Source organism: Dasypus novemcinctus, chromosome 11, assembly GCF_030445035.2.
Source record: "Dasypus novemcinctus isolate mDasNov1 chromosome 11, mDasNov1.1.hap2, whole genome shotgun sequence".
Lineage (NCBI taxonomy): Eukaryota > Metazoa > Chordata > Mammalia > Cingulata > Dasypodidae > Dasypus > Dasypus novemcinctus.
In genome coordinates this window covers 14,443,225-14,458,253 of record NC_080683.1, presented here as the reverse complement: position 1 = coordinate 14,458,253, position 15,029 = coordinate 14,443,225, and the positions used below count along the sequence as shown (strand labels likewise).

The following is a 15,029-nucleotide window of genomic DNA, read 5'->3' as shown; positions in this document are numbered from 1 at the left end:
ATCCACCTTGAGTCCCCCTTCGTTTATATTAAGCCGTTACGCCCAGAGGGTTAGTGCCATCAGCCCATCGACGAGTGACAACTGGACTTACTATGTGTCTGACCTCAGAGGACACACATAAGACATGGGCCCTGGGCTCCAAGAAGCTTGGCGATCTCAGTGGAGGAGCTAGGGGAAAGACTGGAGAGCGAACAAGGGTCCCACTGGGTGGGGGCTTTATGAGCTGGGTTGCTCTGAGCAGCACCAGGTCAGGGTGGGCTGATGTAGACAAGCAGTGGCTCCTTGGTAATGACAACAGGGGTAACATTTATTGGGCTTTTCCTGCATGCCAGGAGCTGTCTAAGTGGTTTTTGTGTATGGCCTCATTTAATCCTCAAAACATCCCTATTGACAGATTCTATTTTTATCACTTTTTCACATATGGGGAAACTGAGACACAGAGAGTGTAAGTAACTTGCACAGTCATACGGTTGGTAGGTGGCAGAGCTGGGTTTCCAATCCAGGAAGGCTGGCTCCAAGACCCACGCTCTCAGCCTCTGTCCCTATCCCACCCTGAGAGGGGCTCAGCTAAGCCTTGAAGGGTGAGAGATCTTGGGTAGGCAAACACCAAGGGGTAGGGATTCCGTAGACCTGCAACTGTTTGGTCGTCTGGTGGTGTGACTTTAGACAAATTATCAAACTTTTCTGAACCTCGGTTTCCTCATTCATTAGATGGGGCTAGCATCTTCTTTATAGGGTGGCGTGACTGAGATCATGTGTTTACAGCACAGCACGAGGGGTGTTATTAGAAACGGGGATGGGAAGAGGGCACAGCCTAACTCAGCGTTGAGGATGGACATGGACTAGATATGAGGGCTGGGAGGATGGTGGACCGGGAGGCTGGTCAAAAGAAAATGCAGGGTGGGTGTGATAGGTGAGTGGGGAAAAGACAGTTGGATGGGAAGCCTGAGGCCAGGTAGTTGAGAACCCTGGAAGCTACCATGAAGTGTTCTACAGCTCTTCAAAAAGACAGGTGTGTGGACTTTGTTGACATATGGAAATGTGTGCTTGGAGAAAACAAATAGAATGCAAAACAGTTATGTACAGAGTGACAGCTGTGTAAACACATCACAGTCTCTTAAGGTAAGAGATCAGAAGGGCCTCTGGAGTGCGATAAATATTCCAGTTCCCCACTTTTTATTTACTTATTTTTCTGTAAAGATGTTGGGTACCTAATGAAAACTAAGGGTGAACAGGAGGCGAGGCAAAGGGGTTTTGTTTTCAACCTGTGGGCATTGGTGGGGAGTCAACAAAGATTCTTTTGGCTTGTTTTTAAATTGAGATATAACTCACATACCGTAAAACTAACCCTTTTATATTTTAGTACATTCATAATGTTCTGTAACCATCACCACTCACCACAGGTCCTTGAGCAGTAAAATGGCTTCACAGAGCAGCGATTTAAGACTTCCGTGTCCATCTTTCCCTGCTCCCTGATCTCTCTCTGGTCCCTTCCAGAATGCCCAGGAGAGCCATGGGCTGGCTGTGCCCACCCCGTCTGTCCCGGAAGACTTTGCCAACAAAGATGTGACAGGTAAGGGGACTCTGGGCTTGAGGCTTGTCCATCTTTCTTTGTTTCCTCCTTGGGCCCTGAATACAAAGGCCACACATTTGAAGGAGGTAGACCATAAGCCTCAATCTAAATAACATTTGTTTGTGTCCTTTGGAAAAGAACCTTTACATTTTGTAGAAATGGTGGGAAAGTTTTCACCTTCTTTACTGAAAGGATAGATGTAAAGAATTGGATAAATCACTTGGGTCAAGAGGTGGAATGGCTACAGGAATTACTGTATTTTAACCAAACTATCAAGAAAGAAAAAATGCAATAAATCTTCTGTATATATGGAAAAAAAGACAGAAGCCAAGCATGTGGCCTCCCTCCCCAGCTGCCGACAAGCCCTTCTCTTGGTCCTCAGCCTCTTGGCTGCTGGCTGCTGGGGGGCTGGGAGTTGAGAGCCAGAGATAGCTAAGGCTCACTCCTGTGGGGGCAGGAGGGGACAGAAGTCACTTTTTGTGCCACACCTCCACTCAAAACCTGCTATGGCTCCCCATGTCACGCAAAGAAAAGCCACAGTCTTTGCAAGGACTACCAGAACTGGCCTCACCGGGCTCATCGCCCGTTCTGGTTCCGTCTTTCCCTGCTCCAGCCATACCCAGGCTTCTTGTTCAGAAATGTCCCAGGCACGTTTCCACCGCGGGTCTTTGGCCGCAGCCCCTCTGCTCAGATGGGCTTCCCCCCGACATCTGTGCAGCTCGCTCCCTCACTCCTTCCACGTTTGCTCACAGGCCACTTTCTCAGTGAGGTCTTCTCTGACCCCTCCGAGCGCCCCTTCCCTCGTTGTTTTCCCCCATAGCACTTATCATCTAATATAGTGATCATTTTCTGATTTATTGTGTTCCCACTGTCTGTCTCGGCCCATTAAAATGTAAGCTCCAGGAGGGCAGGTGTTTTTGTCCATTTTTTACCTTCTGTATCCCAGCTCCCAACTTGGTACCTGACACCTGGGTGCTGAGCAAACGTCAGCAAAACGTAGGCCTCTCGGTTTCTTCTTTGAAAGTCAGACAGGCCAACACTTTCCCAGGTTTACGCTCTGTACTAGGAGACGAGAGAGTGGAGATGAAGGACAGGTGCCCTGAGAGGGAAGCAACCAGGGCACCCCGGCAGTCTGCAGGCTCTGGGGCGAGGCTGGGCACTGGGTGCCAGCAGCTGGGGCCAGGGGTGTGCAGCGTCCCTTGAGCACCCAGCCCCCTGCCTTCTGTATACCCGGGTCCATCCTGTGCTCCAGAATCTCCAGAATTTTCCAAGAGGTGAGAAAGCTGGGTTCTGGTAGATTCAGGGCCTTCAGAGAGCAGGAGGCCAGAGGGTTTGCTCCTGCACAGTGACTCCTCCGCCCTCCAGCTCTCTAAGCCAGCCTTCCTCCATGAGGCGCGGCCTCTGGCCCTGATTCGTGACTTCCGATATCATTCCCGCCTTCCCATGTATCTTTTACTGCCTGAAATGTTAAGCGCAGGTGGTAGTAGTCAAAGTGGTTACCATTTTTTAAGAGCCCCACAGTGTGGTAAGTCCTTTACACATATCTCCATGTATTCTCTTATTTAATCCTCACAACAGTTTTATAGTATCAGACCCATTTCACAGATGATAAGACTGAGGCTCAGCAAGGTTAACTGGTGTCTCCAAGGCCACACATCTAGTGAGTGATAGAGCTGGGGTGTGAACGCCCCCCTTTCTGGCACTATACCATCAAGGCCCTGGCAAGAAGCAGATGGCGCACTCAAAGCAGTAACTGAGGAGAGAATAGTCAAGGGATGAGACACGAGAGCGTGAGCACGGTTAGGGGGACCGAAGTGGAGGGCGGTGCCCCGGGGACTGGCAGCAGCGGGAGTGCTCCTCTCTCTGCTGTGGCCATGGCTGTGGGAGACGGGCCGGTGGGCAGGAACTGGGGTCTGCGGAGGAGGCACAGGGCCGCTGCCCACCCGGGACCCAGCTGGGGGAGTCAGTGCCCTGGCCTCTCTCCCCACCCCACCACCTGCCAGCGGCTCCCTTGGGCCAGACCCCCTGTGCAGGGTGAGGGAGCCCAGGCGGATGAGGGCAGAGAAGGGTGGCCGTGACTCTGGAGGGGGGACATGGAGCGTGTTCAGTACAAGCACCAAAGGCGGGCGTCCCCTGCCCAGAGGAAAGAGTCGCCCGGGACAGCTTTGGAGGCGCAGCCCCCACCCCCCACTGGCCCTGTAAGCAGCGTGCTCGCCAAGGCCGCCCGCCTCATCTTCCTCTTCATCTCGCCCTTCTTTCAGGGACCGGCACTCTCGTCAACGGCAACCTCCGGCTGTACAGCTCCGTGGGCGACCTGAGGCCTGGACACTATGGCCAGGACCTGCTCATCCCCCCGCCGCCCCCGGGCCCAGCCCCAGGGCCGCCCCCCGACACCTCACCCCTTGGCGCAGCGTCCCCACCCCCAGCTCCATCTTCCACGGCTGCCCCCCCACCTCCCCCGCTGCTGGAACCCCAGCCCCCACCTCCCCCCAGCACGGCCCCACCTCCACCCCCAGCGCTGGGGGCCTTGTCCCCCCCGTCCCCCCTCTCCTCCCCCTCCACCCCGGCCCCTCCTGACTTCATCCCCCCTGCCCCGCCCTTGGCCTTCCTAGCCCCCCCACCTCCCCCTGTGCCGGCACCCCGAGCCCCAGTGCCTCTTCACACCCCAACGGGGCTGCACCTCCTTTCCCCCGCGGGGGTCACCAAGTGGAAGTCAGAGGTCGCGCTGAACGGCAGGCAGCCCGAGGACCCCGGAGCCAGCCCCCCAGGGAGCCCTGCTGAACCGAAGGGGAGCCCCCTGGGCCCCAAGCCAGAGCCCCACCTCACCTTCCCCCGTTCGTTCAAGGTGCCCCCCCCAACCCCAGTAAGGACTTCCTCTATCCCAGTTCAGGAAGAACAAGGGGCACCCCCAGAGGAAGAAGGGGCCACCAAGAAGGCCCCCAGCAGACTCCCACTGCCCCCCAGCTTCCACATCCGCCCCGCCTGCCAGGTCTACCCAGACGGGTCCCCCGAGCCAGGCCGCCCCGCGGAGCCGAGAGCAGCCGCGGCCAGCCCGGCCCCCACACAGGAGCACACCGAGGCCCCGCCCCCGCCCCCGCCCCTGCCCCCGCCGGCACCCCCCATCCCTCCCCCAGCACCCCCCCTCCCTCCGGCTGCCCCTCCTTTGCCCTCTGCTGAGAAGGCAGCCCCTCCGCCCGCTGCGTTTGTGAAAAGCCCCAAATCCAGTTCTGCTCCCAAACCCAAATCCACGCCGCCCAGCCCAGAGGACACGGACTCTTCAGCCCCTGTGGACTGGCGGGATCCCAGCCAGATGGAAAAGCTGCGGAACGAGCTGGCAGCTTATCTCTTTGGCTCCAGGAAGGAGGACCGACCCCTCAGTCACAGGCCAGGCCCCACAGTGGCTTCTCAGGGCAAGAAGGACCCCAGCCTGCTGGAAAAGGAGTCTTGCCCGAACCCACCAGAGAAGGAGATTCCCCCAAGTGTTCCTGACAAGGGTGCCCGCAGCAGCACCCTGCCAGAGAAGGAGGCTGCCTCCAGTCTGACGCTCCCTGCTGTGGACTACATCCCCCAAGACGTCCCAGCTCCCAGTGTCCAGCGGATTCGAAGTGAGCTGGAGGCCAGGCTTTCCTCATCAGAAAAGGAAGCCAAGCCCAGCACGGCGTCCCTGCCTCCCAAACCCCTGCCAGAAGCGGGAAGAATCTTTGAAAACGGGGCCGATCATGGCAAATTCTCCAAGCCTCTAACCAAGAATCTGCCATCTCCAGTCACTACACCTCTGCCAACCAGGCCACTCCAGACCAAGGCTATACCTGGGCCAGTCACATCACTCAAGACCACATCTGGGCCAATCATGCCACCTAAGCCCACACCTGGACCAGCCATGCCACCCAAGACCACGCCTGGGCCAGCCACGCCACCCAAGCCCACGCCTGGGCCAGCCACGCCACCCAAGCCCACGCCTGGGCCAGCCACGCCACCCAAGACCACGCCTGGGTCAGCCACGCCACCCAAGACCACGCCTGGGCCAGCCACGCCACCCAAGACCACACCTGGGCTAGCCACATCACCCAAGCCCACATCTGGGCCAGCCACACCACCCAAGACCACTCCTGGGCCAGCCACGCCACCCAAGCCCACGCCTGGGTCAGCCACGCCACCCAAGACCATGCCTGGGCCAGCCACGCCACCCAAGACCACGCCTGGGTCAGCCACGCCACCCAAGACCACGCCTAGGCTAGCCATGCCATCCACATCCACATCTCTGCCCACCACATCATCCCAGCTGACAGCAGAGCAAGACCTAGTCCTTGCTGGGCATGAGGAGAAGCCAGCGGAAGTTCAAGAACTTGCAGTGCCCTCCAAGCCGGAGGCTGAGGGGTCCCCCTCAGAGGCCCGTAAGCTGCCCACACAGGGAGTCCCTTCATCCCCAACCCTCCCACCAAAGACGTCTCCTGGCCGAGAAGAGGTGCCATTTCTCTACAAGCCGCACCGCAGCCAGATCAGCTCCAGCAGAGAGGTTGCCGTGGTGATGCCCACCCTGGCCAGGGGAGACGCTTCGGGGTCAGGGGAGCCTGTGGAGGTGAAGGAGCCCCAGGGGCTGCCCCCCAAGCCCCCCACCTTGGTCCAGCCTGCGGAGGAAGCCCTCAGGCACCCGGTGACCGGGGAAGTGGTGGAGCGGGGCTCCCCGATGGCCCTGCTCCTCGCGGCCAGGCAGAGGGCACAGAAGGGGAGGCCTGGAGCCGCCGCCCGGGGCCGGGCCTCCCTGCCGGGGAGTGTCCGCAGCCACAGCCGCCAACCCGAGGCAGGCTCCGACAGCATCTTCTACAGCGAGGGCCGGCCCAACTCCTTCACTGTGGTCCCCAGGCTGCCCAAGGAGGCAGAGGACTTCCCGCTGGCCTCGTCAGTTCAGCCCGCGGTGCCCAGTCGGTGGACGCTCCAGCCCCACGGGGACCCCCAAGACACAGAGCCAAGCCGCTGGCACAACGGGAACACGGCCGAGCCCCAGGCCCCTGTGGCCGCCTTTCACCTCCCCCAGGGTCGCCCCCCGCCCAGGTCCTTGTCGTCCCCACCGTCCCCTTCCTACAAGAAGGAGGAAGCATTTGGCTTTGAGGTCATCCCACCGCCGCCAGAGTTCAGCAATGACCCTGAGCCCCCGGCGCCCGCCCTCCAGTACCTGGGCCGCGGGAGCGCCCCTCCCAGCAACGTCTCAGACCTGGGGCCGCCCCGGGACAAGGGCCCCGAGGCCGCCCTGGCTCGCGGCTCCCCGCGCTTCGCTGTGGGTGCTCACCCCGCCGGGGCCCGGGGCCTGGAGCGCGCCTCCCCCGGAGGCCGTTCGCTCATCAAGAAGCGCCTGTACCTCGGGGAGCCACACCGCAGCCCCGGGCTGCCCCGCAGCGCCACCGGCCGCAGCCTGAGCACCCCCAACTGCTTCGGGCCCCTTCCCGGAGGGCCCTTCGGAGCTAACCCGGGTCCCGAGATGCGGCGCGTCAACTCGGCGGGCCGGGCGCACCCGGGCGCCCTGCACGCGCGCAGGATGTCCATGGAGGGCGCCGCGCGCGCGCCCTACGCCGGGGGCGGCGGGGGCACCGGAGAGGTCAAGTACAAAGCGCCCGGCGGGGATTACAGCTTGGCTCCTGCTATGGGCAGGTGAGGCTGGCGTTGGGGCTGGGAGGAGTGAGGCAGGGGCGCCCCTGTGGGGCTGGGAGGAGGGAGGCAGGGGTGCCCCCGTGGGGAAGCCAGGCGAGGCGGATGCCCTCCCACCGCGGAAGAGCTGGCCAGGCTAGGCCAGCAGCCGGGAATATTTGGTTTTCTCTCTGGCTTTGGGGCAGAGAGAAGGGGTCCACTTTGCCTGGGGAGAGTGCTGGTAGTCTTTCCCTCACCTGCTTCCTCTTCTTCTCTTCTTTATCTACCTTGCTCTCTTTGCCCATCCTCCTCCTTTCCCACCTGCTTCTCCACTTCTCTCTCCTGGCTCCTGCCGCCCCCGCGCCGCCCCCCCCCCCCCCCCCCCCCCCCCCCCGGCCCGGGGGTCTCAGTTTCAGGCTGAGGGCATGGGAGGCAGCGGGGAAGCCTTGGGCAGCCCTTGGGTGGAGGTATTTCCTAAAAACAGAGTTGGAGCCAGACCAGCTAGAAGTGGAGCTAGAAGTTCTGAGGCAAGGGGCATTAGGCATGAGCTCTCTGGCCAGGGGGCCTTGATCCTGAGGGCAGCCCTCTATCTGATGAACAAATGCCAGCAGCCTGTCCCACCCTGGAGCTCAGAAACCCCAAACAACTGTGCTGAGCCACATCCCTTGGGCCCTGGGGCTGGTGGGAGGTGTGTTCGCTAATCAGCCAGACATTAACCTCCCATCTTGTGCTTCCCCAGGTCTCCCCACGGTGCCCCCCACTACGGCAGCCCGATCACCACCTTCACCGTGAGGCCCGGGACCCGCCACCCCATCTCCTATGCCTACTCCGGGGCCTACCGGAAAGCCACGTCCTGAGGCTGGGGTCCACTCAGCTCTGCTCTGAGGGGTCAGATCTGGGACTTGTCTTTGCGGGGGGTGGGATGGGAAGTATTGTTGTTAAGCAGTCTGTTCCTTGAAGACAGGAGGACAACAGAGCAGCAGTGGCCCAGGGAAAAAACAGAGTGGACTTCTGTTTCACAATGCAGTGGCGTGACTATGGACTGTTTTTGTCTTTGGGGGTGGGAGGTGGAAGGAGGGAGGAGAGGAGAAACATTTTAGGGCCTGGAGCCTGGATTCCTGCCATCAGGTACTAGCTGCTTGAGCAAGACTTATTTAAAGGAATTTTATAAACATGGCCTCCAACCCAGTCAAAAAGCAAGGGGCGGGCGCTGAACTGGAACCCAGTAGACGGCTGTGGTTGCTTGTCCAGCCCTCACAAAGGAGAGGCAGGAAGCCACAGCTTGATCTCTTTGGTCTCAACCAGTTCACCAGTTGCCACCCCGAGAGGCTGTCCCTGGGATTCCTGGCAGAAGCCGCCTTGAGGCCAGTCCAGCAGTGGGCAGCGTGTGGAGTTGACACTGGAACAGAAGCGCTTTTTGTTTGCCAAGGGTGGGACAGGGTGATTGATCATTGATTTTTCCCTTCCGTTGTGCCTTAGCTACCGGGAGGCCTAGAAAAAGAACTCTTGGCAAGTTCGGGATGGGAAGCAGGCTTTTACTTCTCAGACCCAGGTGGCCACGATTCGGGGGATTGGACCTGAGGTGCAGAGACCTAGGGCTTGAAAACAGGTCTTAGGAGGCCAGGTCCCATTCGGGATTTGGAGGAGGCCTCATCCCCACAGCTCCCCTCCCAGCCCCGATACGACAGGTCACCATATTATTGAGGCCTTAGAATGCGTGCTCAAGATGCTGGAAGGTCTTGGCGAGCAGGAGGCGGCAGGGATGGGAATAGAGGACCGGGAGGAGTTGGCTGCCAGTGGGGTTTTTTTGGAAAGAAAGTCACAAGCGGTAGGACTGGGCCAGTTCAGAGTAGGGTGACCATTCAGCCTTTGCCTGGGCAGTTCAGCTTTGAGCTTGGTTTCTGGGGAATTAGACCCTGCGCCACAGTGTCCTCCTTTGGCTAACATATGGTCACCAACCTCATCAGGAAACAAGATCCATTCCTCTGTCTTCCCTCTCTTCAAGTCCTGGTGGGCTGAATTCCTGAGGCCAGGCCAAACCAGGCTGCCTCGGAAAGGAAAAAGGGCAGGGGCGGGGCCCACCGCAGAGAAGCAAGCTGGTAGGGGGGCGGCCAGGAAACAGGTTGCTTTGGGGGACAAGATGTTGGACCATGTCGAGCACTGGGTGGGGGGACAACAGGTGAGCAAGTTCAAGGAGAGAGAGTGCAGAGGCGGGCAGGCTCCCAGGTGGCCAAGGCCAACCACCCTGATGGGGCAGTTTCTGGCTCCCGGCGTTGAGGTGAGAACCCCACCCTAACGCCGGCACTGGCTCACTCTCTATATGTACATATTTTCCCTGTGCAATGTTTTTATAAAAGACTTCCCTAATTTATCTGCTGTGTTCAGGCTTGACGAGTAGGGTGTGGCCTCTCAGCTGTATATTTCTCTGGGGTGGGAGGGGAAGGGCTGGGTCTCGCTTGGCTTGGGAAATAAATAGGCCAGCTTGGACGGGCCTCCAGCTGTGTGGCTGTGAACTGCTGAGGACTCGGAGCTACTGGAGTGTGATGAGAAGCTGGGAGAGCTCAGCTGGGGACCGCTGAGCACAGGGTGGTGGGTGAACGGGTGAGATTATTTTGCTGGGCCAAACTTTCTCTTCTGACCCTTGGACTTTCCCGTCTCCAAATCCCCCAAGAGGAAGGAGCAGGGCTGAAGGTTGACTCTCTGGACCTGTTTCTTCTGGAAAAAAACAGGCATGATGATAATACCTACCTCATATTGACAAGTATTTGAATGTCTACCAGATGGCAGGCACTGCTTATTAGCAAGGATGTATAGCAATCAACAAACATGACCCCCACCTTTGCCGAGATTACTAGCCTAGTAGGGGGAGTGAGGGTAACAAGAGAGCAGACAGAAACATCGTAAATCAGAGTGGTAGGAGGGAAAGGAACAGGGAGCTGTGGGAGAGAATAGCTGGGGGACAAGGGAGAGTAGATAATACTCTAACGGTGGCCAGGCAAGGCCTTCTGAGGTGGTGACATTTATGCCGATTCAGGCAAAGCATCCAAACACGTGCCTAGATACTGTAGTTGCTCAATAAACGATTTTGGGGGTTGACGACTGCCTTACATTTGTATGTGACCCTTCACCGTTTTCCGTAAAGCTTTGACATATTCTCTGAACTTCCTATCTGCCTTGGCCTGTTCCACGGAGCTGCTCCTACCACATTCCCCTGTAACCCCCTCCCCAAATTTTTTCCAAAAGAGGAAACATCCCAAGTTGTGAGAGAGACGTGTGTTTCCTCCTCTGTCTGAGTCCTTTGTGGGGGGGCTGTTGGGACAGGGAGATTAGGATGACCCACTTATTCCACAACTTGTGCCTCCAGGAAGGCCCCCTGGCCTCTCCCACCCTTGGAGCTTTCTCGTCTCACCACCGCCCCCTTCACCATGATGCCCTCATGCTGGTAACACGGAGTGAGGACAGGGGCCCTGCGCCTGGCTGTGCTCGCCTCCCAACCCTTCCTTCCACTCACCTCTCGTGGGGGAGAGGCAGCAGGGAGCAGTGGGGCTAACGGAGGCGCTGGGGTGGGAGGCCAGGCCCCCGTCCCGGCTCTGCGTCTGATAGCTGTGTGACCTTGGGTCTCAGTTCATGCAGCTGAAAGGGGATGGGGTTGGATTTCTCTGGGTCTCGGACCTCTTTGAGAAGCTGGTGCAAGCTGTGGGTCTTCAGTGCGGAAAGGCGCTCACACCTGCGTTTTTACACATTAGCTCAGGTGATCCATAGATCCCCCAAATTTGGGCTCCATAGACTGGAGTCTGAGAACCGGATGTGACCAGGGTCACGTTAGCCACCAACGCGCGTTTCATCTTGACTGTTTGAAAAGCTCAACCACTCATTTACTCACGACAGTCCTCTCGGCTGCGTTGGGCATGTAGGACTACTTATTCCATTTTGTGGGTGGTGAGATTAGGGATCCGGGAAGGAAAGTGAGTTGCTCAAAATCGCCTCTACCTGACTAAAATGTGCTCACTTCATCACTGTTGCCTCCCTTCTAGGTGTATCCATTTGCACCCATTTATCCCTCTCTAGTCATGCTGTCTCCCCTCCCCTATTTCTGTCAGAGTAGGGGTGGAGAAGGGTTCATAGGGTATCGCTGCTTTGGTGCTCGAAAAGGAAACTGGGTGCCGTGAGCACATGTGCCTGGCTCGGCTTAGCCACACCTGTTTCTGAAGCCGCCTCCTGCTCCCCCGCCAGAGCCCCAGCCTGCTTGTGAGGCCAGCCCCGGCAGGCAGCCGGCAGCACTGGGCCAGGGGGCCTGTCCTGACCCTTTCTGGTGGAGCTCCACGTCCCCTGGGGTCAAACTTGTCCTGAAGGGGAGGGGCTTCCACTTACCTGCCTGCGAGTCTTAAGCTCCCTTCTGAGGGGAACTGTAGAATAGAAGTGGTTTTGGAAGCCAGAGGTGTGAGGGAGAGGCCATTGCACTGCTGCGCTGCCCACCCGCTCGCCCCACCTCCTCACCCCCGCAGCAGCCCGTGGCCGCCTTCCTCTCCGCAGCTCAAAGGTGAGGGCTGTGTCCCATCATCAGCCAAGCACCGGGGGTGGGTGGCCACTGACACCAGGCAGAGAGCCCGGGCCTCCCCCACCGCAGGCCCAAGGATGGCCGCTGGCTGCAGGCAGGCCGGGGATGTCTGAGGCCAGGAAGGTGAGCGAAGGCGCATCTCCAGGGGAGGCAGAGAAGACCAAGGCATTGCATTATTTTTCTTCCTTATTTTTAAAATTAAAGTTAATAGATCACAAGGTATGTTAGATTAAAAAACAAAAAAACAAGAAACATAAGAGGTTCCCATATAGCCCACTCCCCACCACATCCTTTTTGTAAATTGTATTTTTTTGAAGATATATACATCACAAAAAAAATGTTACACTAAAAAATATAAGAGGTTCCTGTATACCCCCCACCCCACTCCTCCCACACTAACAACCTCCCTCATCATTGCGGCACACTCATCGCACTCGGTGAACACATTTTGGGGCACTGCTGCACTACACAGATGATAGTTTACCCTGTAGTTCACACTCTCCCCCAGTACATTCAGTGGGTTATGGCAGGATCTATAATGTCCAGCATCTGACCCTGCAATATCATTTAGGACAACTCCAAGTCCCCAGAATGCCCCACATCACAGTTCTTCTACCCTCTCCCTGCCCTCAGCAACTACTGTGGCCACTTTCTCCACCTCGATGCTAAAATTTCTTCTATTACTCGTCACAATAGTTTTATAGTAGAATATCAGTAAGTCCACTCTAGTCAATATTTTATTCCTCCATTCTGTGGACCCTGGGATGGCGATGTCACCTCCACCTCTAGATCAAGAGGGGGCTTAGATTCCACATGGATGATGGATGCAGTTCCTCTGCTTACAGTTGTAGGCATTCTTGATTGCCTGTTGTGGTGGTTGACCATCTTCACCTGGGTAAGGCCAACGAACCAGAGAGTAGGAGTCACCACTCTCCTGAGGCTCAGGGCCCAGCTGGCACATGGGCAGTCCAGAGATTCAAGTCCCCTGAGTATGGACCATCCCTAGCGCCAACCACAGGTTCAATAAAAGTGACAGAAGAGGCATGTGTAGAAAAGCCACATCTGAGTTCAGCTCTATCACACTCAGGAGCACAATTTCCAAAGTAGGGCCCTCTGGCATGGCACAGAGCTCCAGATCCATCTGCCATGACTATATACCCTGTGGATCTCCATAGCCTTCAGGAGAACCAGTACCTAGGGTTGTATCTACTTTGGCTTTTTCTGGGGTCCTGCTGAGGTGTGCGTAAGCATGACCGCTCTGATGACCTCCTGAATCTTTTTGGATGACTTAGCCATATCAATTCATTTGTCGTTGCCATTTCCCCCTTTTATTCAAGGTCAAAGAGCAGGTTTTAACACTTGATCCAATATGTAGGCTGAGATATTCTGCTGGTCTGAGTTGACCCTTTTATTTGAGGTCTCTTTCTAATTGCCTCTCCAGTTAGTGCTTGGTAGTAATCACTCAGCGCTAGGGAGGCTCATTCCCAGGAGTCATGTCCCACTGTGGGAGAAGGCAATGCATTTACATACTGAGTTTGGCTTAGAGAGTGGGCAAGGCATTGCATTATGGAAACCTCATTTACAGGATAATCCTATACTCCCCTGCCCAATTCTCAGAGCCCCAGAAACTTAGCATTTGGCACAGAGGACCCCTCCCCTACCCCCCAGAAACTTTCTCTGAGCTTCTACAAAACAGTGCCCTCTGGTCCTTCCTGTCTCCTGGTGCTCTCCATCACCCGCCCCCTTATAGTGACTGAGTTTCACCCCCTCATCCCCCCACTTCTCATCTGCATCTGAAGTCTAACTCTGAAAGTGCCTCCTGAACGTCCCTGTGGATGCCTAGCATCCACTCAAATCCAGCCTCTCCAGAAAGGAATCATTCTCCCTTCTCACACAATTGGGAGACCAGAGCAGCCAGAGAGATGGCCCCACCACCCCACAATATCCGTTCTCGCCTCACTGCTTCAGTCCTGCCTCCTCAAGGCTGACTCCTTCAAGAGCCAGCCTGTGCTGCTCGAGACCTCCCCCTCCCCAGCACCTCTGCGCCCACTTCCCGTGGTGGCTCTTCATCTTTCAGGCCTCAGGTTTCCCCGCCGACCACCTCCCACTGCAGCCTGCCCCCAGCAAACACACACACCGTTGTTACATGTTCTGCTTCTCCTCTCCCAGGAGCTTGTAAGTTCCACCAAAAAAGGGGGCTGCCTGTTTTATTCACAACGGTATCCTCAGCACTGCTCCTGGCACTAGCAGGTACTCAATACGTTTGTTGAATGAATATATCTTAGTACTTAATACTGTTAAGCACTAGTCTCTGTTTCACTGGTGTAACTTTAGTAAGCCTGGGGGCAAAGACCACGCCTCCTGTGGAGTTATAACTGCCTAACCTTCTTGTTTCTAGATGTGTGTAACCCTAATCATCTTGTACTGAGATTCTTGGATGGCTCTAAGTGATGGCCTTAGGGATGGATCTCTAAGGTTTCATCATAAAGGCGTCAAGATGCCTTGGTGTAGCTCCTGGCCGGTGGGCAGTGACAGGCGCCCTCCAAGTGGGCACAATGAATGCCAAGAAGTGATGGTGCCTGGTGGGGTCCTTCTGGCCCTTAAAGGGCCTGGGTGTGGGGAGCTCAGGCAGCCCTCAGAACAGGACAGGCCTCTGTCTGAGAGCGAGCTGGCCCCCTGGAGCGTGCCACTCCAACCTTCCAGGAGACTTTGTATTTCCCTTTTGATCTTCTCTAGACTCCAGTAATTGTTTTTTTTTTTTTTAAGGAGGCACCAGGGATTGAACCCATGACCTTGTGCATGGGAAGCCGGTGCTCAACCCCTGTGCTACATCTGTTCCCAAAAAGCCAAGGTGAATTGCCTTTTTCATTTGTTTGTTTTTGTTGTTTTTAGGAGGGACCAGGAATTCAACCCGGGACCTCATATATGGGAGGCAGGCACTCAGTCACTTGAGCTACATCTGCTCCCCAGTAATGTTATTTTGAGCGTTCCAGCCTACTTCAGCAGTGCTACAGAGACAAGGGGAAGGTTTCTGTCAAATGTAGATCAGAGAATAGAGAAGGAGCAGCGCCTCGGGAGGCCAGACCAGCAGAAGCCAGTGGGAGAATTAGCGAATCCCCAGGAGAGGGAGAGGCAGAGGCTCCGTACCAACCTGTTCCCCAGAGAGCCCTCCTACGAGAGGAAAACCCACTGCTCTAGGTTTTGTTTTCATTAAAGACCTAGCTCCCCACAGGGTTCTCAGGACCCAGCAGGGCCCTAAGCACAAAGCGGGGACCC

General features: G+C 56.8%; 1 protein-coding gene across 1 annotated transcript in view; it reads left to right on the top strand.

Annotated features, from left to right (window-relative positions):
- Positions 1-10,292, top strand: part of C11H6orf132 (chromosome 11 C6orf132 homolog) — a 32,409-nt gene extending 22,117 nt beyond the window's left edge. The window contains exons 3-5 of the mRNA XM_058306717.2: positions 1,498-1,573; positions 3,835-7,219; positions 7,935-10,292. Of these exons, the coding sequence (XP_058162700.1) occupies positions 1,498-1,573; positions 3,835-7,219; positions 7,935-8,052 (3,579 nt within the window). The 3' untranslated portion in view covers positions 8,053-10,292. The remainder of the gene's footprint in view (positions 1-1,497; positions 1,574-3,834; positions 7,220-7,934) is intronic.
- Positions 10,293-15,029: the final 4,737 nt, after the last annotated feature.